This window comes from Barbus barbus (genome assembly GCF_936440315.1).
Source record: "Barbus barbus genome assembly, chromosome: 13".
Classification (NCBI taxonomy): domain Eukaryota; kingdom Metazoa; phylum Chordata; class Actinopteri; order Cypriniformes; family Cyprinidae; genus Barbus; species Barbus barbus.
In genome coordinates, this window is record NC_136741.1 from 22,492,027 (window position 1) to 22,518,745 (window position 26,719).

The window sequence follows — 26,719 nt, forward strand, 5'->3', positions numbered from 1 at the left end:
GCAATGTTGAAAGGGTTTTCCATGCGGAGAGTTTTAAAATACATGCACTTGAAGGATAAGTTTAGCCAAAAAACAATGTAATTTGGATTTCCAGAATCCTGATAGGTTTGCTTATTCTGGCTGTGGTTTTGCTTTCTGCACAATGGTGGTTTTTGGCATGCAGTCGTGTTCTCACAGAGTGACTGGCATGCATAGGGCAGCCCTGGATCTTACCCTCATGCCCTCAAACCGGGACAATGCTCTCAGGGGCCTGAGAGCCCTCAAAGTCCTCAGGGACTTTATGGGGCCCAAGTCTGAGTAGCCCAGCGCATTAGCTATAAGGCTGACTATAGACACCTATACAAAGAGAGAAAGAGGAAGGGAGGAAGAGAGAAAGAGATGGGCCAAAGTGTTAGAGTCAAGGAGGACATCAAGGTGAAAGAGAGAGGACCCTACGTTGACACTAAGCTGGAGAGGCAGTAAACAGATATATACATACATATAGAAGGGTTTGCTCATGTATGTATGCATATATGTGTATTCGACAACAGAGAGAGAGAAAGGAGAGATTCAGGTTAAACATGGGGTTAACCAGTCATAGGTACTGTATATTGGGCGACCCAAATGTTTGCACTTTTGATCTTAGTATGCGTTTCGTTTTTGGTATCGCAGGCAGACGAAGCTTGGAAAGCAGCTTACAGCAAACCTGGAAGGAAACTTTTGGTTGAGAAATACAAAAAACAGGTGAAGGGACACATTTAGAAAAGAGGTGTGCACAAACTTACAAGCACGTTCACTGTACTTTGTACACACAAGATACGCACAATATATACAAACACCAACCGCGTACGGTACACACGAGACCATTCGAGAGTCATTAGGGGTAACAGGGCGGTTTGGGAGAGTAAGGAGGCAGAGAGAGAGAGGAACTCCTGTAAAAGAACAAGAGAGTCCTAGCAGAGACCTTACCCTGGCCCCTCACTTCCCGGCCCTCTTATGCCCCCTCAGGCCCTCTGTGTCCATCAGCACTATAGAGAGACAAGGTTACAGTGCCTGTCAGGGACAATAACTAACCATTTTTAGGACTTATATCCACATAGACATGTAATCAAACACACAACCGCCCCTGCCAAGTGGCAGCAAACCAAAATAGGCTATGTATATAAATATGGGAAGTCATTTAGACATGTTAATGGCTTTGACGTCAATACCATGTCGACCATTTCCAAATGAACCATTTTTACAAGTTAATTTACAAGTATGTCTATATACATACTTCAATTTTTTTTGTACGCATTAGTAAAACTCTACAAACATGGAAATGAATGAAAAAGAAATGATTAATTAAAGTAATAATTGCATTAATAACTTTTTAATTAATAAAAAATGCTAAAATAATTTGAAACCTATGTATGTGAACTTTGAAATTTGAAATTTGCTGGAATTTAAACTTGGATTTCACACTTGAATTATTAGACATGGAAAAGCAATATGAATGAGTCATATTAAATGTCGATATTTTTCGATGTAGTTTTACCTAATTTAATTATCTATAATAGATATAAAATGATACAATTAAAATATAATATTTAAACTTTCTTACATTTACGTTTTTCATGATCGCAAATAGACAAACTCAGGCTCAATCTGTTCAAATACCCAAGATACACATTAAATATTTGTTTTCCACATTAAGTGTTTTTTTTTTTTTGCTGATGTTTATGGAAATACACTGAAATAAAATAAGGTAACAATGTCACTAGTAGCAATGTTTCTGTTCTACAGTAAAAAAAAAAAAAATTCTATAACATCAGTACATATATAACAAGAATAAATAAATATTATTAGTATACATATTTTGGAATAGGGCTGGGCGATAATTCGATAACGATAATTGTCGCAATACAATTTTCCTTGATAAAACGATATGAAGAGTTCGAAAAATGTTCTATATGTTTATGCGCTGAAAGCAGACATCTTTATTCGCTCGGATCAAAGTTCAAACTTCCGTGCGGCGCAAGCTCACTAGAACAGATGCGTTTATTCGGTCATGCGAGCACTAAACAGCACTGTGAGATCCAGTGTGAAGCGCTTGAATTCAGCGATAAACACGAATGACTCTGTGATTTAAACTAGTTTAAAGCCAAACAGGAGAAACACTGTGTGCAATGAAACAGTCAGAAGAAGTTTCAATCCACACATCGCCATCATTTACCATGGATTTACTGTAGTAACACTCACTGCACCACGGTATTGTGGCAGAAATGTGGTATATTCACATTGAATTTTATTACAGGAGAAATGGTATATCATTATAGTACTATAGTAATATTATCATTATAGTATATAGTATGTATTTGTGATTAAGCTATGTGTACATTTATACTGAATGTTTTTAGACTAAGTTACTGTTTTTCATACAAAAGGCTACCTAAAACCTAGTTATATTTTTACCATGGTGTTGAGGTGCTATATGTGTGGTTTAATGATTTTGTGTGACTGTGTTTATCATGATTTAAATGTTTGCTACTATGGGACACCAATGCTTAATTAAAAAAAAAAAAAAAAAAAAAAAACACTTGGTCAGAATAAATTTAACCATATAAGGTTGCTACAAATTTTGCTAACTGATTTTGATAATGAACAAACATTTACGTCTGCATCCTAACTCAAGCTACTATCAGAGACAAAAAAGTGATATTATTATTATCATCATCAGGCAACCCAAACCTGTTTCTTGATTTGAAACGATATCACTCATTAGAACATGCAGAAACCATATATATTTAGATATTTATTTTGTTAAGGAAAATTAATGGTCTGTTTTCTACAACTTTCCCTTTGGAGCAAAAATCTGGCTTTAAACTGGAAAGAAATAAAGATTTGACATTTACTTGATAATTATCTATATCGACTGATTATGGTCATTTTTTGGGCCATATTGCCCAGCCCTATTTTGGAAACATGACCAATAAACACTAAACTGAGTGCCGCAGCACCCGAGCACTCTAGCGGTGAAGATCAAATCTAATTTTAAGATCACTCTGAAGACAACGGCCACTGACCTCATAGCAGACCACGAGGACCAAAAGGAGTAGAATAGAAAAACATGTTTGTTTGTATTGGGAATATAATTAATCACCAAAAGGACTGACAGTACACCATGAAATATTCAAAACTACTGCATATATCTGAAGAATAATCCATCTGATGTGAGGCAGTACAGGGGATAACAGCAGTGATTTATAGATATTAGTTTAAGTTACTTACATCCACAATGAAGAAGTCCAGCCAGCACCATGCATTGGTGAAATATTTGACAAAGCCATAGGCTACCCATTTCAGCAACATTTCCAGGATGAAGATGTATGTGAAGACTCTGTCTGCATATTCTAGAATGACCTGGATGGTTTTCCTCTGTTCAATGTATACATCCTCAAATGCCTTAGAAACAAAACAGAGAAATTTAATTAGCCGTGTTTCTGAATGTTCAATTTATCTCACCAATTTTTGTAATGTAATGAACATGAAAACATTTTAAATTTCCATTGCTAAAAAAAGTCAATTATGGTAATTCAATCTTGATGCATGTTTGTCAAAACTTATTTTCAAATATTGTTATGTTTGATAAAATTATGAAGATTTATCAAGTGCTTCTTTTCCCACAATCATTCTTCACTTTCAGTACCGGACATCACCAAAGTGTGGCACTGCAACCCCACATACATTAGCTCACTCTTTCACTTCACATAGATCATATACCACACAGTATGCTCTGCAGCCTCAATCACATTAAAATCTACCTGCACTAGCATTATATCGCATTAGTTTCCCACATATACATTGTGAAAGGCTGAAATATCGACACTGTGCCCATATATCTTCCAATCCTATTTCAGAATCTTTATCTCAGTCTTTAATCCCCTCAGCTTCTGCAAATGTTTATCACTGATGTTATCATAAGAGGTTATGAATTGGCATGGACATTTTTGAGGTCTCTACTTTTTATCTAATAATTTATAGCAAATGAAATAACTAATTTACCTGTAACATGAATAAAGGTTATTTGCATCACTTTCAAAGATTTGGGTACAAACTAAAGGCCCAGAACTCTTTCAAATGTATTTTTTCAAGTAAGCATGTGTGTGTGTATTTCCTTGATCTTTAAAAATATGGAATATGTTCTTCAAAAACTGTACAAAAATGAATGGAACACCAAAGTGTATTGCATCCATGGAATGTGGTTGACACCTTAGCACTTAGAGAGAATATTAGCAATTAATATAAATTTTCTTTGGAAACTGTATTGTGTGTGTGCATGCCTGTGACCTCACCAGAGCTCCAGAGCTGAGCAGAATCATAAAAATGATGAGTGTTTCAAACCAGTTGTGTTCAACAATGAGGTAGCAAGTTTTCCTCAGGAACCACCAGTACTTTCCCCAGCCCTCGGTGATAGGCACGTCACAGCATTTGTATCGTGCCACACAGGCTGAAAAAACATATTACACACCTACTGAATACACATTTACATCAAATGAACACTCACAATGAGTACGTTTAGATGGACAACAACATTTCGCTTTTAACACAATTAATAAAATACTCTGATTAAGATTCTACCATGTAAACAGAGATGTTTGATTACCTTAATCCAAAGTAAAGACAAATCGAATTAAGACATGTTGAGTATTCCTATTTTAGTCGCATTATTGAAGTGCAGTACACATATAGACATGTACACACATCTTAATCACATTATTACCATCGTGCAGGACTTTTCGCCGCATTTTGCGACAGGATACACACACGGCTGTGGTCAACCGGTTGACGGCAAACAAAAGAGCATGACTTCAGCAATGCAGTCATCTGTTTGCACGTATAGCATGACAAATAATTAACTGCACTTGAAGCTTTCATAAAATGAAAAATTAAACTCCCAAAACTGTATATGGCATCATAACGAAGACGAACTATATGTTTATACATGAAACTCTGGAGGGGATGTCAGATGGCCAGGAACATGAAAGGAATATTCTAAAAGAAACTCTTGTAAACACCTTAATCATAATATTTTCTTATTCAGAATAAGGAAAATAATTTGATTCCTGATGTCCATGTAAACATAGTCAATGTATGCTTTATTGCCTAAAGCTAAAACAAATTTACTGCTTTACCAATGAAACTTCAATGTGTAATACAGTATATCCTATGGCTGTTAATTTAATTTTGCATAAGCAATTATTTTTTCTCAGCTAATATGTATATAATTGATTAATTTAATTAATTGTAATTATTTCAAACAATTACATTAATTGACAGATTATATCATAGACAAAGTATCACAGATATATAATATTAAAGTTAGATTTATATCAAGAACATTTGCTTTCAAACAAACACGCATGCATTGTTTACCATCAGTCCAGCAGGCCTCTGGGTCTAAGTACTCCTCCACGACCTCCACTACAGCCATTTCCTCCTCATCAGGCTTTATGTCAATAGTGCTTCCCTCTGAAGAGCTGGTGTCATCCAGCTAGAGGAGAAACAAAACACATAGATGTATCAATGTACATTTTATTTATTGTGATGCATTCTTCTACTTTTATTTGATCAGTTTATTTCAACAAGAACTTCCCAAAAAATACAGATGCTCTCAAAACAAGGTCAACACAAGGTGATCCTGAATCCAACTCTCCAATCACTGCTTTCTCCTGTGAAAACCTTCTGCTGTTGTGTTAGTCCAAAGAAATACCTGAATGCAAGATACAATATAAACTGATACCTGAACATGAGTAACAGTTAGTCAAAATTTTAACATTTTAGGCCAGATGTGTCCTAGGCCTAGCACTAACCTTCAATGTTCTTCTGGGTGTCTAGATTAATTAGCATTCACTCTACCCAAGACACAATTAACCTTGACTCAACACTAACTGAATTAACAAGGTTAAAAATGATCATCTACATATGCAAATCAGACAGTGATGAATGACTTTTTGCTGTATTTTATGCAAATCAGGTGTTGTGTATTGATTTAATTTTTGTTACGTTTTATGGTATTACTTTATGTCTAACCAACAAGTAAAAATGCTTAGATAAAAAGGGCAACATATATTTGTTAACATCATTAACATCTAATATAATCTAATAAAGATAATAATAATTGTTATAATAATAATAATATTTTGATTATTTGAAAATAAATACACAGTAATATAAAATTTATTAAATTATGATATATACATATATGTGATATATACAAAACAAAAACACAGATAAGTCGCATAGGTTTATAAGTCACATTTTGTTATTACACTGAGAAATCATGGTAAATAAAACAAGATGTTTATAAACATAAAAGCATATTTTAGTCACTCCACAAATTCTATAAATGTAACGGTATTCAGAACAAGAATGAAAAATATAAGTATAAAACAAACATAAATTATAGTGGCATCCATTGTAAACAACATTAATTAAAGACACAAAGCCTAAAAAATGTATTGTTTGCAAAACTGAAAGTACCACATGTGATAATTGCGCTACACAAATAAATGTAATGTCTGATTTTATTATTACACAAATTGTTATACTAATATAATAACATGGAACTGGAACATACAGTATATCCCATTATTTCTGATTATTAATTTACTACAAGTTGTCATATTAAATGTTGATGTGTTTACATTATATTATATTTAAATTATATTTTTACAAGGAAGCTACTTAAATGTGACGTATAAGCTTTGTGCACAGTTCATCAAACCCTCTCTTACTGCAAACACCTACCATAATTGAAAAAGAATGAGTACACACACACACAGGCACGTGAGTACAACTACAACCCACACAACTACAAAAAACATATTCCCCAGTCTCCTGGAAAAGCCTGACCCTGATCACAACAGGCCAGTATGACACAGCGGTTTTATAAAACCTGAATCGTTAATACACACACACCGGCAGTCAAAAGCATCAAACAAGCCTAACACATCACCACTGCAGTCCTCCCTGACCCAGCTTGGCCAATCAAACATGAAGACCCAACCAGCACTGCTTCGATTGGCTAACAGGAATGATCTACTGTGATGCCACTGGCTAGATGTTCAGCACGTGTAGTTCAGCCATACTGAATCTGTTACATCTAAACTGGGTCAAGGTGACCCAGTCTTTGCATAGAGACCAGGACAATGACAGGAGAGTCAGTATAAATGTATGTGTGTGCTAATAACAATGATAAATATCCTAAAAGTGCATTATTTTTCTTACTCATTTCTCACTATTACTGAATTCACGTGAACTCATGCTTGATCCTCACTTTGAGGGCAGCAGGTAAACTCAAATTTTGAACTACATATGATTTTGGATGATAAGTGATCGCTGACATTGTTTTCTGGTTCATTCTTGTGCCTGGTAGCATGCTAAAACATACATAAAATAATATAAAATTTTAGTGGCTAGCTACGCTCTTTGTTGCTCTCTCGTTACCGCAGATTTAATAACCCAATTTTATTGAAACTTGTGTACACAGAAATGCACGTTTTTGAACACACATGCAAAGGAAAAACATTACATTATCTGGTGGACTGCATCTATTCTTTGGCTGAGTGGCTCAGCACTCAGCAGAAGCAGCAAGACAATAAATCACAGGAATAACACAACTCAACATTCTTATTTTGCCTGCAAAGCCTTAATCCACCCATACTGCTGTAATCTGCAGCCTGTAATCAACTACTGACACTGATTTCGGTAACACTTTATTTTAAGGTGTCATAATAGAGTAATTACCTAGTTAAGTACTTAGTAGTAGCTGTTGTACTTACATGAAATAAAATGTACTTACCATGTAACTAAGTTATGGAACAGCCTGTACTTACAGTTTGTAATTATGTAGATGTAATAGGCAGCTACTGTTACACATATGTAACAGGCCGAGTCTGTTACACAGCTACTAGTACACTTAAGTACAATCTTGATACACTGTATATTAAGTAGCTTATGCCTGTGTAATATTCTGCAATTGTAATGTAATTAGAAATGTATTACATGTATTTAAGCTGTGTACTGGTGGGTTAAATCAAACTAAGGTGCAGCTGGATAAGGTGTACAGTATAGATACACATGAAGTACACTTAAGTACAATCTTGATACACTTTATTTTAAGTAGCTTATGTCTGTTTACTTACATTTATAATTACATTGTATAAAGTCTGCAACACATATGTAACAATCTTTTGGTGACATAAGTAGCTGTGTAACAGACTCGGTCTGTTACATATGTGTAACAGTAGCTGCCTGTTACATCTACATAATTACAAACTGTAAGAACAGGCTGTTCCATAACTTAGTTACATGGTAAGTACATTTTTTTTCATGTAAGTACAACGGCTACTAAGTACTTAACTAGGTAATTACTCTGTATTATGACACCTTAAAATAAAGTGTTACCCTGATTTCATCTAGTCACGCTCTACAAACACACACCGCCATAGTCTGATCATACTTCCTAATTAAAGTTTTTTTATCATTTGATTAATTAAAATATATGCATTTGTCTAAATATTGAAAACAAAATAAAAATTAATTGCTTCTCTAAGACTGTACAAGTCAATGCAGTCCTGATTATCTATATTTATTTGAGTCATGCTCTACTGACTCAAGGAGACTTCTTTTGGCATTGTATTAATAGAGAAGTCGTCTTTAATCAAAAAGCCCTAAGATGGCCTCAGGAAATATATAAAGAGATGCATCCATTATAATTATAAAGAGCATATAAAGAGAATGTTACACAACCATTTTCAATGTGCCGGGAAAAGAAAGTCTGTCTCTGCCAGAATACACAAGCTAACTCCTTCTGAAAGTGAAATGATGCAAAAAGCAACATGGGCTTAAAATGATGATCTTTGTGAATTGTGTACAGTAAGCAGCAGTAAGCCATTTTCAATTCCTCAAAGAATACTGTAAGGGCTACATACATTTTTCCTCTGCTTTACTTCAGTCTTTAAAGGTGCCATAGAATGCATTGATATAATTTTTTTAATTGTTCTCTGATATCTACATAGAAGGTATGTGGCTTAGGTAAGGGCAAAAAATCTCCAGAAACGGTTTTAGGCCGTGTTCACACTTGGCGTCTTTTTCGAAGCTGCCGGCGTCTGTTTTACATTATAATCCTATGGAGTAAACCGTGTTTTCAAAAAAGTCCTGAGCGCTTTTTAAAACGCCACCGCCGGCGTCTTTTTCTGCAGCTCAGAGCGTTTTTTCAAGTTGAAAAAATTTCAACTTTTCTGAAAAAAACGCCCTACGTCAAGCGCCTTTTTGACAGCTGACCAATGACAAGCGAGTAGCGAGATCTGTCGTTTCCATAACAACAACAAGAAAAATGGAGAAGGTGCCGGTAGATAGACTGCTCGTACTAGTTTCGGAGCACAAGGAGCTGTATGATATGAGCACAAAACTCTATCATAATATTGGTTCCTTCCCCGTATAATGTCGTGCACCCACAAACGTCGTTGTGAATCGACATTTTCTTTCCCGTTAACTTCAAAAGCCAACGCAAGAGCCAACTTTTTACTCTTTCTTGACATTTCTGCAGTACACAGCGCTAGGCTACTGTTACAGCTGTTGCTATGACAACAAAAGACGCTCTCAGCTGCTATTTGTAACAGACGCTGCCAGCTTTGTTTTTCATTAAAAAAACGCTCTTGTCAACTTTTTCTAGTCAAAAATGACGCCAAGTGTGAACACGGCCTTACGTGTCCATTTACAACCCTGGGATTTCTCCCTAGAATGAAACGGTCTGTTATTGGCTTATTTGGAAGGGTCGTGAATAATAATGAGCTCTGCTCTGATTGGCTGTTTCACAGTGCTGCTCATTTCAGTAGCTCACAGCAAGGAGGAAACACAGGGAAGAAAATATATATTTCAATACTTTCTCTCGCAGTTATATCGTCAGGTAATTATACTGTATATAAAATGTGGGCATCAGGGAGTTGAAACTGCTTTTGAACGATCGCGTTATAGTTTCACTTTCGCTTTCGAGATTCACGATCGCACGTACTCTCTTTATACTATGGAGCGGCAGTACTTACCACACATTTTACAAGATCAGATGCTTGTCAGTGGTGCTCAGGATCCATAAATCATTCGCCATCATCCTCATCTCTCCTTACTCTGTTTATGTGGTAAGTGAAATCTTATGTAGGCTACTGTAATGTAACAGGCTACCGCTAGCAAGGAGCTAACCATGTTTCTTTAGTGGCTCGCGTTATTTTAGTAGAACGCGTTATTTGCTTTCCGTGCCTTTCTGAATACAGACGCCAACCCATCCCTGCACTTCACATCTCCTGCACAGCCTGGAACATAACATTTATTTCCATGATCTTCCATTTTCAGTGGTTCAGCTGGTGGCTGGCCTAGAACATGGGCAGGTGTATGCAAATTTTGGGGGCGTAGTGATCCCGGACCGACTATTTCGTCACAGTCGGTGTTATGTTCTGATTCGCCTGTTTGTCGGTCTTTTTTTATTCACGATATTTACATAAGAAGGAGGAAACTATGGTGTTTGAGGCTCACGGTATGTCATTTCCATGTACAGAACTGTTATTATTTAGCTATGCCAAGGTAAATACAGTTTTCCATTCTATGGCACCTTTAATATATATACACATACATACATACATATATATGTGACCACCCTGCTGCGTAGAGTTTGAGTCATAAAAATATTAAATTATTTATATATATTTTGCTATGTATTTATGTATGTCTATGTCTATTTACATGTGTATATAAGTTTAATTTAAATTAATTGAATGTGTTATAATGAGTTTGCACTGGACAGTCCAGCTGCATTTTCCGAATTCTGGTGGCAGTTGAGAGAGAGTAGAGTTACCGTGACAACTGCAGCGCATCCTCAGACAACGAAGAGGACCGCTTGGGCAACCACTAACTCTTGTCTCTGTCTCTCTCATTCACTGTCAAGGTTAGTTACATTTATCAAAAGTCAATGCCAAACTACAGTTTACATGCTTTAATGTGTTAATAATTTGTTTAAATTGATCATTTGTGTAATTGTGTCATTTTAATACCTGTTTCATAGAGAAGTTTATCTGAGTCGTTTGTGTACTACCTGAAATACTTACCGGAGTAGTTGATCTGAGATATTTATGAGTAAATCCAGATGTGTGGAAGATCTACAACATTTCTGTATATATGATTATATATTTATTTGTTTACTGTGATTTGATTTGAGTATTTATATGTGTTAATGTTTATTAAAGACAACAAAGAGGACCGCTTGGGCAACCACTAACTCTTGTCTCTGTCTCTCTCATTCACTGTCAAGAGAGTACTACATATATACACATACATACATTTATATATATATATATATATATATATATATAAACACACACAAAATAACCTTAGCGTCTCCTTTAATTTTATTATATGAATCACAAGTCATCAAAACAATTTCTTTTTTCTATAATACATACAGAAAAAGGAAAGTTAAAGGATGTTTCTTTACACTGTGATGCCTTCAAATTCTCTATAAGATCCAGTGCAGCATTTAAGTATGGCAACTCTGATTCTGCTTTGGTTTTTACAATATATTCAAAATGGTACATCAAAGCTGCCTTAAATTTATCCTTGCCACAACAACATACACCAAGTCCACTCGTATTACTATGAATGGGAGAAACTTCAAAGTGCAATAAGTCCCACCTTCTAAATAAAAGGGCCAATCACCAGTTGGCAAAGTCATTGTGTCACTGTAGCTGATGTTAGAAGCTCCAGTTCTCAAAGAAACATTTAGTGTCCCGAGAGTCACGCTTAGGACTGCACATGCACATTGGCTAGACCTCGAAATATATGCTTTTTAATGTTATTAGAGCATCAGAAACAAGATTTATAGGACAGTTCATGTCAGATTTTGTCAGTGATATTTAAAGGGACAGTTCAACCAAAAATAAATCATTTACTCACCCTCATGTCGTTCCAAACCTGCATGAGTTTCTTTCTTATGTTGAATATAAAAGAAGATATTTTGAAGAATGCTGATAATCAAACAGCTAATGGTCCTCATTGACTGCCATAGTATTTCTTTCCCTACTAAGGTAGCCAGTTGGGACTAGTGTTGTTTTTGGCAGCCTGTTTTAATTTTAGTTTTAGTCTAGTCTTTGTGTGAAGCTGTCATTTTAGTTTTTATTAGTTTTAGTCACGTTCATACTCTTTTTAGTCTAGTCAAGTTTCATTCAACTAAAAGTCTGAGCATTTTAGTCTTATTTTAGTCAGAATTAACCATGACTATTTTTGTCTAGTTTTAGTTGACAAAAACTGATGACATTTAGTTTAGTTTTAGTCAATGAAAATTGTATTTTAGTCTCTTTTTAGTAATACAATTCTATACAATTCTTTTTAGTAATACAATAATAACGTACTGAGTGTAAATGATGCCACCTTATTGGGACAATAAAGCCCTCCCTACACCTACCCTAACCCTATCCGATACTTTATTTTCAACTTTTTGATTATTTCCTTCATTTTTATTGAAAATAAATGCCTTTCTGATGCGATATGAGATTTGAAAAGGGGAAAAAAATGTTTGGCAAAAGGCGGGCGCGAACTCGGGTCGATCGCGTCAAAAAGCATGCGCCTAACCATCTACGCCACAGAAACTGATGTTGAAACTGAAACTTTTTTTATTCTTGACTAACTCAATCACACGTTAGTTGGCGGAGTTAGTGTAAATAGCCTTTGCCAACAAGATGGGCTATTTGCACTTAGTGTAAATAGACACTCCGTTTTTGATTACCTGTAGATGACTTGGAAAAACACACACAAACCATAATGTCGCAATCATGCGTTTACTGTCTTCACGTTTCTTTTTATTCAGTGAGGCCGTTTCAGGGATATCCGGCTTCGAGTATAAATGAAACATACACTGCATGAGTGTGTTTACGTCTCATTCCTGACCGCATCACTGTCTTTACTGGATGTTTTTAGAGAATATTTGCGCATATTCACATGCGATTGGATTAGTTACTCATATGCTGGACTGTCGTGATTTGGCTAATGCAGGACACTACTGAATGGTGCGCATCAGAGGGGATTTAGAAGTGGGTATACGGAATGCCGACTGATAAAGAAGTGGGTATACGCCGTATACCTGCGTATATCCTCCACTACACCACTGACAATATTGCATTATACATTTAGTTATCGTCATCGTCACATGACCAGCATTTATGTTGCGTCTCGTCTCGTCAGTCATAATTTTCGTTGACGAAAGCAACACTTGTGGGGACCAAAACTGTTTGGTTCTTCAAAATTCTTCAAAATATCTTCTTTTTTGTTCAACATAAGAAAGAAACTCATACAGATTTGGAACAACATGAGGGTGAGTAAATGATGACAAAATGTTCATTTTTGGGTGAACTATTTCTTTAAATGTGAATTTGGCAAGCAGTTTTTGAGATTTCAGCATTTCCCCATTCAAGTAGATAGGAGTTGGTCTTGGAAAAGCTACCTGGAGGCATTGCACATGTGGCCACCAAGTGAATTGACTTTCCTTAAAAGGGACTTTAGTAATACTCACATCTTTGCTATTTTCCACATCCGACTCACTGCTGAAGTCCTCTGTGTTGAGGTTCTCAAAGTCCGACTCTCCCACAGCGATGGGAACCCGTACCGTTAGGTTGGGGTTGTGTATGAAGGACATGGGCTCCTCATCAATCATGTACTTTCCTACGCTGCTACCAATGCCGCTTGTGGTGCCATTACCGTTCTTGGGGTAGTTCAGATCGCCACATCTGATGTCAACACCGGTGTGGTTACCTATGATGTTGAGTTTTTTGTCGTACATGTCGTCAAGAGGCTTGTCTTCGTCTTCCAAAGGTTTCTTCTTCAGAACTTGGGCCACCAGGAGACGTACGTGAATTTTGAACCAAGCGATACCCTTCTTAATGCGGATCACTGAAATCTGCAGATTGTTCAGCTCACCGTCATCATCTGTGGCTGCCAGATTATCAGCACTGAAGGAGCTGAGCAGCAAGGCCAAGAACAGGTTCAGCACCTAATCAAGAGAAGATCACAGCTTTAGCTTTTACATATGATGAAGACTTGAAGACCACAAGACCTTAGGCTGTCCCATCTGTCATTGTTTGGCTCCACAATGCTCAAGCCCTGCCATTATGTGACCGCAATGCATCCTGGATGTGCCATTATTTTACAAACGTGCAAACCCCAATGAGGCCTGCAAGCATCCATTTGAACCACAAAATGACAGGTCAAATAGACTTGCAGGCCATTTCTTAGGAAATAGTGACAAAGAAACAGGAAGAACTGCAACAATGGAAAGTAACTGAGCAGAGAAGAACTCTAAAACTCACCACCAAGTTTCCAATGACCATCACCATCATGAATACAGTGAGACACATTGTTTGTCCAGCCACCTCCATACAGTCCCACATGGTTTCGATCCATTCTCCACACAGCACCCGGAACACAATAAGGAAGGAGTGGAAAAAGTCGTTCATATGCCAGCGGGGCAGCTCGCATTTCTTATCGATCTTACACACACAGTCTTTATAGCTCTTCCCAAACAGCTGCATGCCCACCACAGCAAAGATGAAGACGATGATGGCCAGCACCAGGGTCAGGTTTCCTAAAGCTCCCACAGAGTTACCAATGATCTTGATCAGCATGTTCAGAGTGGGCCATGATTTGGCCAGTTTAAACACCCTCAGCTGTATGAGAGAGAAGTTTGGGATTCACAAAAAGTTCGGAATCAAAGAATAAGACATCTCTACTGTTCAAATGTTTGGTTACAGTAAGAAGTCTCTTATACTCACTGTGGCTGTATTTATTCATAAAAAAATACAGTAAAATTGTAATATTGTAAATTGTTCTTGAAATTTAATGCAATTTAAAATTGATGGCAAAGCTGAAATTTCAGCAGCCATTACTCTGTCACAAGATCTTTCAAAAATCATTCTAATATGTAGATTTGGTGTTCAAACCAGAAAACGTGATACATATTTTTCAGGATTCTTTGATAAATAGTTGAATAGAAAAGAACAGCATTATGTCTGAAACATGTCTTCACTGTATATCTTCACTGTCCCTTTTTTAATTATTTTAATGCATCCTTGATAAATAAAACTAATTTCTTAAAAAAAAAAAAAATCACACTGACCTCTGAATTTTGAATGGTAAAGTACATACAACTATGGCTGTCATGATAGAAAAATGTCAGTAGTTGATACGAATACCCATAAAATATAAAAATTTTGACACTAGATCTGATACCACAGTAAAAACCTATGCTAATATACACAATTCATTTTGTGTATTTAATATTTACACAATATATTAAAATATTAAGAAATCAAACTTTAAGTTAAAAAAAAAAACTACTGTAGTTCTGGTTCTTTTGACATCCTTACATACATAATAGAGAAGGGTAAATGCAAATACAAGACAAAAGTGATGCTTCAACCTCTAATAAAATTTGGTACTATCTATTATATAAAAACATGTGCATGAACATGTCTTCACTCATACGCACCAATCTGAAGGATCTGAGCACAGACAGCCCCTCTACATCAGCCAGCCCCAGCTCCACCAAACTCAGGCTCACAATGAAGCCATCAAAGATATTCCAGCCCTCCTGGAAATAGTAGTATGGATCCATCGCTATCAGCTTGGCAAACATTTCAGCTGTGAAGATACCTGTGAACACCTGAGATAAGACGACAAAGAAAAATGTCATTAAGACGATCTCAACAAGGTTGATGGAAAATGTTGATGATACATTACATAAAAGTATATTAGTATCTAGTCCATAGAAAAAGGTATTTGGATTGTAAATTAACATTGATTGTGCCTGTATCATGAATAATGTGAGATCACTAAATTGGATATGTGGTGCAATGGATCGGTAGTGGAAGATAATAAAAAGTAGAATGGTGGTGAAAGACTGGTTTAATGCAGGCTGCATTTTCAATGCAGGTCCATCAGATACGGAGGAGCAGACATCAGTGCTGCACTGCCAGAGACATAACTTAAAATGGAAATGTGGGACAGGGTCCAGTATTGCTGCTCGTTACAGAAATAGGGAGATGGTTTTGGACTGAGAAAGGAAACGACTGAATTTAGGACTGTCAAGTGATTAAAAAAATGCAATTAAGTTAATTACATGATATGCCAATCAATATGTATATACAAATATATGATATTCAAAAGCACAATTGCATGGCAAATGAAAGGAATCAGAATATTTGTGTTTTGTATCAATTTAGGGAAAAAGTACACTTAGACAATCAGAATAGAACTGTAAAACATTAAAAATAAAATGACAAAATATAATTAATGCTATAAATAATGAGACACTTTTGGTGCATAATTAATTACATTTTATGAGGTTTACTTTATGACTGTACAATTATGTTACAGATTATTTTTCACATTACTTTGGTCATTTCTATAAAAAAAAGAACAAACTAGAAAAGAAAAACAAATAAGAAAAAAAAAAAAAAAAACATTCTTACCAGATTTCCAACAGAAAGCACCTCCTCAAAGTGTGGTGTCATGGGATAATGCTCCATGGCCATGAAGACTGTGTTTAGCACAATACATATAGTTATAGCCAGGTCTACAAACGGATCCATCACTATGAGGTTCATTATCTCTTTTATCTTTATCCAGAGTGGGCAGCACTGCCATATCAAGAATGTGTTGGCAAACTTATACCAGCAGGGCGGACATTTTCTCTGAGAGTCCTCCAGCTCTGTGGTGACAAAAATAAGGAGAAAGAAAAGTTTGAGGCCTATGTTTTTTTAGCATGAAATATGTAATATGGAACTATAAATGGATATTTTTAATAATGCTGATTTGGTTTTATTACTGTTTTACTATGTTTTGGTAACATTAATACAGACAGACAGACAGATGTTACACAATACCTTCCACCAGTGTGTTGGTGACAACAGTCATAGCACTGTTGGCTCGCTCTTTTCGGCTAAAGGAAGTATTGAGCTGGTCCACCGACACCATAAGAGAACCTGAGTGTTTTCTCTTTCCCTCCACCTCTGTGGTCTGTGGACAAGAGCGATATAAGGTGGAGAAACACAAAGAACAATTAGAGATGGGATGTTTTTCAAGAAACATTTTAACCCATGCCAAAACACATGCGCATGCTAATAAAAACACAAGCCCAAAGTAACCTGCAACTCACACTCAATTTTTATTGTTCCATTTAGACATTTCTGAATTCTCTGATACATTCCTAAGTGGATTCTCTCTCTCTAAACCAAACTGTGAAGTATTGTATCTAAACTCTTGTCAAACTGGCTTTACTAAACTACAATTAGATTTTTGCAAGATTTTGCATATGGACCTATCATAGCTAATTCTCTTACAGACCCAACAGTAGCAATCTGAAGTCATAACCTTCAGTTAAAATAAATGTACATTTTCAACCTTTACTTCAACTTTTCTACACTAGATGATGAACACATTTATAAATATATATAAACTGTATAAATAACTGAACCCTTAGGGTTGTGGTTCTCAACTAGGAGGGCCTTAAGATGACTAAAATAATTTAAAATTAGACAAACAACAAAGATATTTCTTATTTTAGTTCACCTGCTCAACTGTTTTTTTTTCTTCCTTTCAAGAACGTCTTGAAAAACCTTGATATATAAGGTAGTCTAATTATAAGTGTGATTTCTAGACCTGGAAAAGCAATGTAATTTAATAAAATATTTTATATCTATAGGCGTTTTATGAATATACATTTTTCTAGTTAGGCCTAGCTCTAACTATTTCACCAGGTAGATTTTTTTTAAATCCTTATCCTTAATCCATTAAATCACAATCAACTAAAAAAAGTATTTGGGCCTTTAAATATTGGGTAACGCTTTACAATAAGGCTCATTAGTTAACAACATTAGTTAACATGAACTAAGAATGAACAATAATACTACAGCACTTATTAATCTTAGTTAATATTCAGCAGTTAGCTATATTCAGCATTTACTAATGCATTATTAAAATCACAAGTTGTGTTTGTTAACATTAGTTAATGCACTGTGAGCTAACATGAACTAACAATGAATGATTGTATTTTTATTAACTAACGTTAACAAAGATGAATAAATACTGTAATAAATGCATTGTTCATGGTTTGTTCATGTTAGTTAATACAGTAACTAATGTTAACAAATGACACCTTATTGTAAAGTGTTACCATTACCAAATATTGTTGTGGACAATGGGGTACCTTGGAGTCAAAGAATGGGAATCACTGCCTTTGAGAAATAGTTTGAGCAAAAATAAAAATACTCTTATATATTTTCCAACTCCTGTCAAAAAAAAAAAAAAGAGTATTTTTATTTTTTCTCAAACTATTTCTCAAAGGCAGTGATTTTATATATATATATATATATATATATATATATATATTCATTTTGGGTTATCAATTCATTTAACTCTACATCTGAGATCGCGAATGAGACACCTATATATTTACTTTAGTTGCAAGACTATTCATTAATGCTAGCTGCTCAAAAGGTTGCCTACTTGTTCTCCAGAGAATATCATGATGCAAGAAGAAAATTCAACCATTGCATAAGGCCCAGTTTTCACTGCCATTAGAAAAGTCTCTTGAATATCATTTCATTGGTATTGTGGGTGTCAGTCAAGACAATGTTTATCTGTTTATCTTATAATTGTTCCTTCCACTGTTTCAAAGATCATCTAGATTTTACAATGCATTTACTTGGTGACAGCAGCATGTTCAGGTGAATGTCTGAAACAGCACGTTTTAAAGTTTGGTGAAAACTGGACCACACAGGAGGAGAAGGCAAAGAGAGTATAAGGATGTCAATCCACCATGCTAACTAAAATGAGGCAGTATGCTGTTATTGGTAAGGTTAGGATGGGTTTTTCTTGCATAAAACTTTTTTGGAGGGAGCAGAGTGGTACTGAAATTCTGAAAAAATTGAGGTGGAAAACTTCATATATGTAAAATAAATAAATGTAATGACAAATCTGAGGTTGTGGTTGATGGGTTGATGTGGAATGGGTAGAGTGTGACCTGAAAAATATTATAGGTACCTTTAATGTGGCAATGTAATTAGTATGTAAATTAGGTTAAAAGGGGAGGGTCTACAGCATATATTAGTTTAAAAATGGGCATTAATGTGAACAAACGGGCCCCTCGAAAACTCTCCCAATTTATTTTTTTGATTGGCCATGCCATTCACAGAGGCAGAGCGATGGCAGGGAGTGGGACTGGTAGGATTGCAGATCACTTGCATAAAATAATAAAAATAGAGACAAAAGTAGTTGAGGGGTTGAGAGAGAATAGACAGACTAGAAACTCAGAGACTTAGAAGGACAAAGTGAAAATAGGGTAAAAGAAAAGGGAAAGAGAGAGGAAAAATCTGAACTGGAATCATAATCGACCACTGTTGTCATGCCTATACTCTGAACCTGCCCCTTGTGGACGTCCTTACACTGTCATCAGAAGCTGCCTTATCTATTTTCACCTCAGGCAGTAGCCGGCCAGGCCCAGCCCCGATCAGAGACACCACGCCGTTGCAGTCCACCGTGCTGTTTCTCTTGCAGCCTGGGTGGGGTGCCAGTGGGTTAATGCGTGAGGAACCCTGGCTGTAGCCACTGTAGCTGCTGCGTCTGTACGGGACAAAGAGGGAGCCGCGGCGGTCTTCGCTCTCCTCGACCGTACTGTGCTCGTCATCTGCGAACTCGTTCTCTGAGCCCTTGAAGCTGAATATACTGCTGCGGCGGGACATGAAGGGCGAGCCAGGGATGCTCAACAGAGACTGTAAAAAAAGAAGGATGGCACATATGAGAACGAGGAATCTTCAGTGAGTGTAAGAAGCGAGCATGACATTTACACACGAGAAGAAAAAGACTTGCACTGCACAGGTTTTCCCAATCATTTTTTCTGAATGGTCTGTCGAAGACTCCACATATTGCATACTAGCGACTCTCAGAAAGGTGGAGAACAATAACTGCTGAGCAAAGTCATTAAATTAATAATTTAACAGTTAACTGCAAGTCACTTCTGGTTTTCAGAGAGCCATTGTTCTCTATTCGTTTAAGAAACAAGACTAGGTACTGTAAAGCTGACCAATGTTTAAAATCAATATGGAATTAAAACAGACCTGTTTATTGTCTTATTGCACGTTTCTGATATTCTTGTTTATTTATTTTTATTATGACATTTTCTTAAGAATTATTTCATTCAAGTGATTACAAATAAATGTTTGTCTTCATAATCTTTGTGATAACTGAAAAGCATTGTCATTGTTAACTAAAACTAACACTTAAAAATTGCTTTTGTTAATTGGAAATAAACTGAATGTCTGAGTGAATGCTAAAAACGATTGCTAAATAGCTGTCGGCTATCACGTATTTAATTATATTAAATAAAGATTAAATAAAGCTAAAGTAAACTGTGATGAATAAGAAATGTTGCCTTGGCAATTAACTGAAATAAAATGTTTAGTTACAGCAATTACTAAAACTGAAATAAAAATATATAAAATCTAAATAGAAATATAAAAAAAAAAACATAAAAATGACAAAAGCGTACAACAAAATGACTAAAATTAAAAATAAATTGAATAAAATCAAATTTAAAAATTCTAAATACTATAATATTAATAGTAAATGAATAATACTAAAGTAACGCTGCTTAATATGATTTAATATAACCTAATATGTGTTGCTGACAGCTATTTAATTATTGAATTTAGCATTCGCTCTGACTTCCAATCAATCCAAATCAATTATTTCACTTGTAAACGTGTAACATTATGGAAGTTTAATGTGTTCTCAAAAGTACACTCTTGCTCATATACCAAAAAGAAGCATTTATCCTACTGCAGAATGCTTGCTTGTGGCTAAAATTCCAATAGGGTCTGGCTGCAGACATGCACTTGCATTTTCAGACTTGCACTCTCAGACACCCGCAGTGACATCACTTGCAGTCTTTTTTAATTTTTTTAATTTAATTTATTCATTTTTTTTTTTTATTAAATCTCTCAACATTTTACACAAGTGGTGGTGAAGACAAGAAAAAAGAAACTAAATTACATAAACACTTACAATCGCCGCTTGCACTCATGCCACCTACGACGTCACTTGTAATCCACACAAACCATGCGTGGTGTTGCTATTGGAGACAAGACGCTGTGGTGGTTAAATGATTCAAACTAATTTAGTTCTATAACATACAGGGTCCTGCAAGTCACCTGTAGGAGAAAAAGACAAGACCAGCAAATCCGTGGCCACAGAACAGCAGAATATGAATGCAATGCGCAAAGTCTCTCGTTAAGCACTTTTAAACCTCCCGCAGAAAACCATAAACACTTAATGTGGCTTAATGTGTTAAGATAGTGCTATTAAAAGATCTAATTTTTTAATACAGCATCTTGTCACCAATGGCAACACGCACGATTTGTGAGGATTGCAAGTGACGTCGCAGGTGGCGTAGAGTGCAAGCGGCGATTGCAAGTGATTTTGTAATTTAGTTTCTTTTTTCTGGTCTTCACCACCTGGCTACTTTTGTAAAGTGTTGAGAGATTCAATTTAAAAAATAATTAATAAATAAAATTAAAATAAAAAAGACTGCAAATGACGTCAATTGCGGAAGTGTGGGTGTCTGAGAGTGCAAGTCTTAAATTGCAAGTGCATGTCTGCAGCCAGACCCTTCTCTAAAATTCACTTCCCATCTGATATTCACAGATGATCCAAGATGCTAGTTTAGACCACTAATATTGCAGAGTTCTAACTGTTTGCTTAAATTCACTGATAATGCAGAACGCTAGTTGCTAGCGCAGGCGTTTTCTCTGCGTTGCGGCTGAGAGCCTTCACCCTAATGGAGTGGTTGACCACTGCAGACTACATACAGCAGAAAAAGGCCCAAATGCGCTCTCAGCGGGGACTATTTTACTCAGATCACTCACTTAGGAGAGGTGGGTTGATCTGGTAAAGGGTTGAGACCGCAGTACTACAAAGGAAAAGTCCTATGGAGATTGCATAATGATTCTTAAATATCCATAACAATCAGTGGCTTTTGTGCTAAATCTAAGAAGAAAAAAAAACACTACCAGGGGTAAAATACTAGATTGTCTAATAAGGTACTTTAATCCATTGTTGCGAGGTTGATCCGAGCAGAATTTGCAGGGTGGGGCCCAGGAGTATAACTTCCTGCTTAAGCACACTATATTACTGCTCTCATCAGATGAAAGATTTATAGCGGGTAAATAAATAATTCACTGGGCCAGTGAAAGTATAGCGTTCCTGTGCCATACTTCACATCTTTACACAACAACATACACAGATGTAAAAGGGTCATGCAACCCTATAACATGGGAGTAGAATATGCAGGGGACAGTGTACACACCCCCCCCCCACACCGCCTGTTTACTGAAATATTCTGTATTTTTGTTATGTAAGATAATAGTCAAATTGAACCACTTACTAGTAGTTTTCATATTCTGGGCTATCGTTCTCTGATTGCAAATAGCCATCTTTATGTGCTTAATGGAACTCCCTTTTTATGGAATCCAATCCCTCTTTCCTCTTTTTTTACTAGGGCTGGGTATTGTGACCAATTCTGCGATTCGATTCAATTCTTATTTTTATGGTTTCGATTCGATTCGATTTCGATTTCGAAATCGCCCTCAGAGAAATGTGACAAAATGAACAGATGACAGAGGGATCAAATAAAAGAACTCAAAAGGACTAGGTTTGACGTGGTTTTGAGTTATTTAACTGAGCTTTTAGAGATTAGGAGAAATGTAAAATCATAAATCCATACGCTGCTGCCCAAAGCAAGACAATGAATGAGATGGAAAGAATTACAGCAATAGATAGATGGGCACTGAGCAAGAGCACTTCCTCGTCTTCTGATCTTTGAGTGTAAGGCTGAAGCACTTTGTCTAATCACCCTGGTGATATGGGCGATGACTCAGCTGAAAGTGGTAGCGACTGCACAGAGCAGAGAACAGTAGTATCAAGGGCTGGGTTGGGCTGAACTGGGTAGTGATAGCAAACACCAGAGGTTATAGCAGCTTGCTAGTGCAACGTAACAAATTGCAAATAACTGTTGCAGTATAATGGGAGAGCGCAGTTAGCTTTAAATCACTAATGCTAATAATAAAATACTGTCTATCAAAAAAACATGCATGGTGAATTTCAACGGGAAACAGACAAATTTTGCTACATGTAATTTGCAACATTGCTAGTTAATGGCAGGTGGTATTTATGTTTAAGGGGGAGGGGATTTTATTCTATAAGGCATTTTATTCAACGATATATGTATACGTCATAGTGCAAGATGAGTCATACATATTTCTGCTCCATCTTCCCAGAAGATGCATCACATGACTATTAGGGATGTAACAATATAAAAATCTCACGACACGATAATATCGTGATATGAAGTCAGCGATATGATATTTATTTTATTCATTGCACTGTAAAATAAATGATAATGAATATTTCATAGGTATATTATTTTTGCTTTACACTACGCGCCGTTTCCCAATCCCAATCCTCGTGCCCCCCCACTCTCCATATTTCGTATGTATGAATGTTCCGAAGTGAAGTAAACTTTAACGGATTTCCCTGCTCAGGGAGTAGGAAGCAATGAGCACTGTGTAGGGATCATATCAATCGGAACACAGTTTATGCACGTAGCTCTCTTCTAACGAGCTGGTTATCTGAATCATGAATGGTTATCTGGTGTGTTAACTAAGAGAGCAGGGGGGCGCGAGGACTGGGATTGGGAACCGTTGCACTACAGTATGGAAATTACAATACTTCTATCCTAATTTCTACACTCGAAAGAGATATTTTAAATCTGGACTGCATTTAAACTGCTAGCTGACAGCAATTCATACTGCACTTTTAATCTTCAAGCTTTTTTTTGACAGAAACGGCAGTAGAGCTTTTATTTTGAAGGAAAACTCCAGCTTCAGTGAAAACATGTTTACAAAGACGCATCTCACTACAAATCTAGTGAAATGCTGTAATCATCTGCCATGAAAATAAAGCCTAACTGGTGGCTGTTGCATTCCCAAACACACGTTTGGGAACATTCATTCACTGTGAACCGAGCCATTCTAAGGCGTGGAAAACACCAGATCACGAGCTGATCGCTTCAACAATGTGTGCGCTTCGCTTTGAAACACAGCGGAAACAGACTTGATGAAGGGATTAAGCCATATTGTGCTTTCAGTTTTAGTTCGTTTGACAGATACTGTGCCAAAGCGTAATGGCCCAAAACACAACTTTAAAGACCTTTTACATTAGAATAAGAAGTTTAAATAAACTACACTTTTTGTCCGGAAGACCTTTCATATCGTCGATTGTTTCATATCGTCATGTGACCACGATAATATCGAGACAGTTTTGCTATCGCAATATCACAATATTGATAATATCGTTACATCCCTAATGTCTATTGAATTAAGGTTTTGTTGTGCATTGAGAATTGTTGTGTAAGTTTAAAAGAAAATGTGCATAGTTATATTCTATAAATAGTCAAAACATTTTACCACTTTGTTTGTTTGAATTAGTTCCTTTTAAATGGTCCTTTGGTGTGATGAATGTATTTTAAAAAATATTAGGTGAAGAATATTCCAGGAAATATAAATTAGTTTAAAGTCATAAAAGCTGCATGCATAATAATAGTTTTAATTTTTTGTTTGTTCGTTTGTTTGAATTAGTTTATTTTAAATGGTCCTGTGGTGTGACAAATTATTTTTTATTGAATACTGCATGGAATATAAATTAATGAAGTCATAAAAGCTGCATGCATAATAATTCTTAAATGTAGAACGTTTTTGGAGTATAGCTTGTTCTACCATATGACAATTACATATCTGCAAAAAGTCTCATAGCTATCAGACATGGTATAAAAGCCAAATAAAATTAATGAGTTATGTAGGACGTTTATTTTGATATAGACAATAATACTTAAAATGACAAAAAGGTCAATAGTTTTTTGAATGAACAAAAAGAGAATAATTCTGTGATGACAACAAACAACAGCACCTCTTATATCCATCTACTCCAGTCTGAATGAACATAATGATGATCTGCTCTTCATGAAATTCATTGTAGCTTTAAAGCAATCATTATCTAGCCAGACATATCATATACCACATAAGATCATGTGAACAATATATTTATGGGGGCATCGGTGGAAGTAACCTCACTCTCACCTGGTTCATGATTGAGGCCTTCCGGCCAAGCCTGTTGTCTCTGAAACGGAAGCGGCTTCTCTTGCTGCCGTCATCGGATTCTGACTTTACCACCTTCTCACTGTCACCCTTCTCCTCCTGTTCTTTCCTCCACTTTTTCTTTCTGTTCCTTCGCTCCTTGGCACTCTTGGAACTCAGCTTGGACACCTCAGAGGAACTGCGGGACAGATGCCCTCCTCCGTCGTCCTCTACTGCATCCTCAGATACTGTGCCTGCCGAGGTTGCCATGGCATTGGCCTAGTGATGAGGGACAAACAGACAAGAAAGAGGATGAACATAAAAGCAAAAAATTGCAGGGAAGTTTTGCTTGTCATGTGCATGTATTTGTGTACCTGTGCATCCTCCTGTTGTTTTTTCAGCTGTTCCAGCATAGCTTTAAACTCAGCCTCCTTCTGTTCTGCCTCCTCCATGGTGGCCTGGTTCTGTTCTTCATAAGCCATGGCCACCACAGCCAGGATCAGATTCACCAGGTAGAATGATCCCACAAAGATCACTAGTACAAAGAAGATCATATATGTCTTCCCAGCAGCTCGCAGAGTCTACGAGAAAAAAAGTTAGGAAGAAATGTCAAGAAACGTCTCAGGTTACGTACGTAACCCTGGTTCCCTGAAGGGAACGAGACGCTGCGTCGACGACGCTACGGGAACGCCTTCAGCATGACGCCTTCAGAGTGTAATCTGTCCAATGAAAGGGCGAGTCGTCATAGGCGGTTGACGTCACTGACCGGGAAGCATAAAAGCAAAAATTTGCCCTGGGACCACACAAGGATCTGGTGCGCCAGCTTGCATAAGGTGCGCGAACGCAGACCTCCCTGGTGGTTGATGTAAGAGACCACCGCTGTGCTGTCGGTGCGCACCAACACATGGTGGTCTCTCAGGTCTGGGAGAAAGTGTTTGAGTGCACGAAACACGGCCAACATTTCCAAACAGTTGATATGCCACGTTAGATGGCGACCGCTCCACAGACCGCGGGCAGGGTGGCCACTCATGTCGCTAGCATTACGCGGTGACAAGGAGCTCCCAACACCGGGCCCTGAGACAAGAACCAAGCTTGGCTCCACATGTCTAAGGCACGTAGGCATCGCCACGTGACCTTGATCATGCGAAGCGGGTTTCCCCTCGGGGAGAACCCCTTGGTCTTGAGCCACCACTGTAGGGGTCTCATGTACAGCAGGCCAAAAGGTATCACGTTGGACACAGCTGCCATGAGCCCCAGCCGTCTCTGAAACTGCTTCACAGTGAGTGACTGGCCCTCTTTCACTCTCTTGACTGAGGTGAGGATCGACTCGATCCGAGCAGGAGACATACGTGCCTGCATCGTGGTCGAATCCCACACCACGCCAAGATAAGAGGTTCTCTGAACTGGAGAAAGCCCACTTTTCTTGGCGTTCAGCCTCAACCCCAGCGCTTTCATGCGCGCGAGAACGACATCTC

General features: G+C 36.9%; 1 protein-coding gene across 4 annotated transcripts in view; it reads right to left on the bottom strand.

Annotated features, from left to right (window-relative positions):
- LOC306878856 (sodium channel protein type 8 subunit alpha-like) overlaps positions 1-26,719 on the bottom strand; it is a gene marked incomplete at both ends in the record, with an annotated part of 55,535 nt that overhangs the window by 8,318 nt on the left and 20,498 nt on the right. For 2 of the 4 annotated variants that reach the window (XM_079431423.1, XM_079431424.1), the window contains 12 exons: positions 214-336; positions 3,250-3,423; positions 4,314-4,468; positions 5,395-5,512; positions 13,577-14,053; positions 14,370-14,726; positions 15,548-15,721; positions 16,530-16,768; positions 16,944-17,076; positions 19,503-19,829; positions 25,248-25,523; positions 25,619-25,825. In XM_079431423.1, the coding sequence (XP_079287549.1) occupies positions 214-336; positions 3,250-3,423; positions 4,314-4,468; positions 5,395-5,512; positions 13,577-14,053; positions 14,370-14,726; positions 15,548-15,721; positions 16,530-16,768; positions 16,944-17,076; positions 19,503-19,829; positions 25,248-25,523; positions 25,619-25,825 (2,760 nt within the window). Of the gene's footprint in view, positions 1-213; positions 337-3,249; positions 3,424-4,313; positions 4,469-5,394; positions 5,513-13,576; positions 14,054-14,369; positions 14,727-15,547; positions 15,722-16,529; positions 16,769-16,943; positions 17,077-19,472; positions 19,830-25,247; positions 25,524-25,618; positions 25,826-26,719 lie in introns of all 4 variants that reach the window. The other 2 variants (XM_079431425.1, XM_079431422.1) reach the window with 2 other exon arrangements.